This window comes from Etheostoma cragini, chromosome 11 (genome assembly GCF_013103735.1).
Source record: "Etheostoma cragini isolate CJK2018 chromosome 11, CSU_Ecrag_1.0, whole genome shotgun sequence".
In the NCBI taxonomy this organism is placed as follows: Eukaryota; Metazoa; Chordata; class Actinopteri; order Perciformes; family Percidae; genus Etheostoma; species Etheostoma cragini.
The window spans coordinates 16,022,754-16,026,692 of NC_048417.1; the positions used below are offsets into that span (position 1 = coordinate 16,022,754).

The window sequence follows — 3,939 nt, forward strand, 5'->3', positions numbered from 1 at the left end:
ATATCTATGTATCCACACACACACACACACACACACACACACACACACACACAAACACACACACCTCAAAATCATAGCTAGTGGCTAAAACATGGACAATTACCAGAGTTTACGTAATTGTTCTTCTGATGTTGTACATACAAATAATTATTTATGACAAAATACACACCGTTCTTGATTTAAGTTTTGTTTACGTTTGTGGGAGGTCACTCCAGTATTACATTTCTCTCAAAGACAACATGAACATAGCTATTATACAGAAGAACCACATAATGAGTTCATTCCCCAGATGTAATAGCATCAATTGGCCACAATGAGGTGCTAGCGCCAAGTGTGCTCATCAGGTGGTTTACCTCAGGCAGCCTGTGGTGTTCCTCAGCACCAGTGACGAGTGGAACTTCAGCTTGTGGTCGTCATCGAAGGTGGAGCTGCTCCATCCAGAGTGAGGGATGATCACAGTGTTGGTCACAGTCGTCAAGGCGTCCCGAATGATTGTCATCTTGACGGTGTCACATGACGACAGGTTCCACAGCACCCCTGCGGAGACACCCGCACACAAACACAGGCATTGAGATACCAGCATGCTATTATGTCAGCTGTCATGTGTAGTTAGGGTAACCCAACAAAGAAACCAACAACTTGGGTTTTTAATAGCTGTGTGTGTGTGTGTGTGTGTGTGTGTGTGTGTGTGTACTGTGTGTGTGTGTGTGTGTGTGTGTATTGTGTGTGTGTAGATGTGCCCACGAACAAACACACACAAACAAGCAGAGACAGGGTCACGCAAATACGCACACCTGAAAAATACTCTTCACAAATAAAACAACAGCTCAAGCATCAAGGCATCACACATTCACATCAAATTTCATCTGAGCAGAATATCCTCAGGGCAAAGATTATTTGCTTGAAATAGGGGGAAAAATAAACATTTCAAAAAGAAAGAACGGGGCGGAGATCCATGTGGCAAAGACTCAGTCATTTGCAATGAAAAATAAATAACGTAAAGGATATTGAAATGATGCCATCATTTCACTCAATTCAAATGCACTTTTGGTAACCACTGATAATCATGCACAGTCCTGAAAGCCTTTGATGCTGCATCTGTCAAGGATTAGCCAGCATGTAGCATGTTCTTCTAATTAGATGCCTCTCGCTGCTAGGCTTATACTAATGTACAGGCCGATTTGTGCAGGGCACCAGCACACTTGGAGGACGCTAATGCTGCACAAAAAGGAATCTACTGCAAAGATGCAGGGCTAAATACATTGGCTAATACTCAAAACTGCTGCTGCAACAAAACTACTCGTACATGTACAGTATACAGCATGTGTGTTAGTGTTCCAAATGGGGTTGCAAATGGGAGTTCATGCCTTATGCATAAGATTTGTGTCCAAATACCTAAATGTTTTGCTCTACAACGTCTAACCTTGGTTTGTTAATGCAGAACAAAGTGCATGCCCTGCAGACAAGGACAAGCTTTTAAAGAGCTCTTCTTTTTTCTTAACCCCACTTTGTATTTATTTTCAGCAAGCTGTTCTCCCTCTCTCTAATTGAACTGATGGAGACAATGATAGTCTATAATATAGCCCAGGATTCCAATTCAGAAACACTGCTGGTGAGAAGCTATTTAGATAGATGCGTCTGCCAAGCAGTGTCTCTTCTAGTCATTTCATCAACAGCCATTTCACTTACTATTATCCTTATTAACATCAAATTGCTTTAAAACCCATTCAAATCCCGGAGTGAACTTTCATTATTTCTTATTTAATTTGACAAAATAGCAAGACAAAGCAAAGTATTAATTCATACTTTGTTCTTGAAAGTTAACATTTAGCGTGTGCTTTTTAACAGAGCTTGCCAGCAGTGTGTGTGTGTGCGTGGGTGCATGCCAAAAGAAAAATCAGGTGGGGATAACGTCTCTGCTCTATTCAGGCAGTGGGATAGATTTCAATCAAATTGTTCTGTGTTTACCTTTCTCACGAGATTCTCAAGACACATAAGGACTGCCCTAAAATAGGACCACTAATGCAGTGATAACACATAAATACTAGCGCCTACTGACCAACTTTCTCGGCTTCCACAATCAAACTTTAGTTCTTCCACACACACTCTAATGTCAATTTGAAGAAATGAAACTCTTCACTGCAGGATTTTATCCCTGTGGAGGTGGTGGCTTGCCGGAAAAATCAACAGGCAAATTCACTGAAGTGTGACCGACAACGCTGTCAGTGGTACAACACCATCGGCAATAAGTCATATCTGACAGTGACAGTGTGTGTGCGTGTGTGTGTGTGTGTGTGTGTGTAAGCTGTGTTCTCTGCTCATGTTCTCAGGTGCCTTGGCCTGAGTTTGAAACACCGACCCAATGTAAACATTGTTGTGGTAGCCCGATAGCCAACTGAGAGCTAAACCTGACAGCATAAGGAGAGAGAGGGAGAGGCTTAATATCGAGATGGAGAAAACTGAAAAAATGTATGAAATTGGTTTAAATGGTTCTTCCAGTTATTAAAGCATTGATCCAAAAGCTAAGTGGGGCTTTGATGTGTGGTACAGAGAGGAATACTGTCAAAAGATCATTCATCAGAAATGAAATGGCAAGAAGTGATTTATTTGTATGACTGTAGGCTATGGGCCCGGTTTTGCAAAACAAATAAGTAGATCTAAAAACGTGAAGTACGACCAATTCAGAAGGCAAAGGTATTTTTTAGCTGTTCCAAACGGCCACAAGCCAAGGTGGGGCAAAAAGCTGGTTGCCATGGAGAGGGGGGGGAGAGATAATGGCACACATTTTTATACAGTCTCTCCTGGAAGGCTCCTCTAATAGTTTCCAAAGCGGTTTGACAGTCCGACAAGAAATTCTGATAAAGTATAAAGGCGCCCTAAGGGCCCTGACACACCAAGCCAGTCGTCAGTTGGGTGTCAACACCATTGGGCCATCATTAAGTGGTTTGTTGCTGATTGTTGCCTGTTGAGTTTGCAGCACTGTTGTTGTTGTTGTTGTTGTTATTGTGTTATCTTCAACCATTCACCAGTTATGATATTTTAATCATATTATTTTCCATTATTATTAGATAATAAATAGTGAAGAGAGACAGGACACAAGAGGAGAAAGAGGTCCTTGACTAAGTTGTTCCTAAGTTTGCAGTTCTGTTTTGTTGAGGTTGACTTTGTGTGTCAGGGTCCAAAGTTAACACCATCTACCCAATAGGCAAATTCCCACAGCTTTCACAACATTGAGCTTACAAATTTGTATTTGTGTATAGGTTTTCATATGTGTCTGGTATTTTTCTCTTATTTATTTTTTCTGATAATTTTGATTACATTTTGTAATAAAAAAATAGCAGACCCCTAGCTATCCGAGAGTAAAACAGTCAAATAGTTTATATATATGGGGCAGTAGTATAGTCCCCTATTCCATTCGAATTTAAAGCTGTCTTATGTTTATGCTACTGTAAGCTCTTTGTTCTTTAACAGTAGTTATCAGTGCATTTTTCACCTTTTTTGGCAAAAAGGTAGCAGCTTCTCCATGATATTTGTTCTATCCTAGGCTTAACACATGCATCTACTGGACACACACAGATTAAACTGATCTGTTGTTGGTTCCAAAAATGTGCTCCTTTGATCATTATCACTTAAATTAAAGGTTCATTTTTCTTTCATTTACTTTCAGTCCAGGACCCCTTACACAATAGAGAATATACCAGGGACCCCTAATGTAGTATGTCTCTTGGAATAATTTAAAGTTACCTATTTTTACACTATAGTCTTAGTTTTGTGAAAGAACAAGGCGAGAAAAATATTAGACATGTATTAAACATATTTGCAGATTCCAAGAGTTGTAAGATCAGAAAGTAATTTCTAAACTGTTATATACACTCACCGGCCACTTTATTAGGTACACCTGTCCAACTGCTCGTTAACACTTAATTTCTAAGCAGCCAA

General features: G+C 40.0%; 1 protein-coding gene across 11 annotated transcripts in view; it reads right to left on the bottom strand.

Moving 5' to 3' along the window:
- Positions 1–3,939, bottom strand: part of pkp4 (plakophilin 4) — a 78,605-nt gene that overhangs the window by 8,716 nt on the left and 65,950 nt on the right. For all 11 annotated transcript variants that reach the window (XM_034886486.1, XM_034886484.1, XM_034886493.1 and 8 more), the window contains one exon: positions 354–537. In XM_034886486.1, the coding sequence (XP_034742377.1) occupies positions 354–537 (184 nt within the window). The remainder of the gene's footprint in view (positions 1–353; positions 538–3,939) is intronic.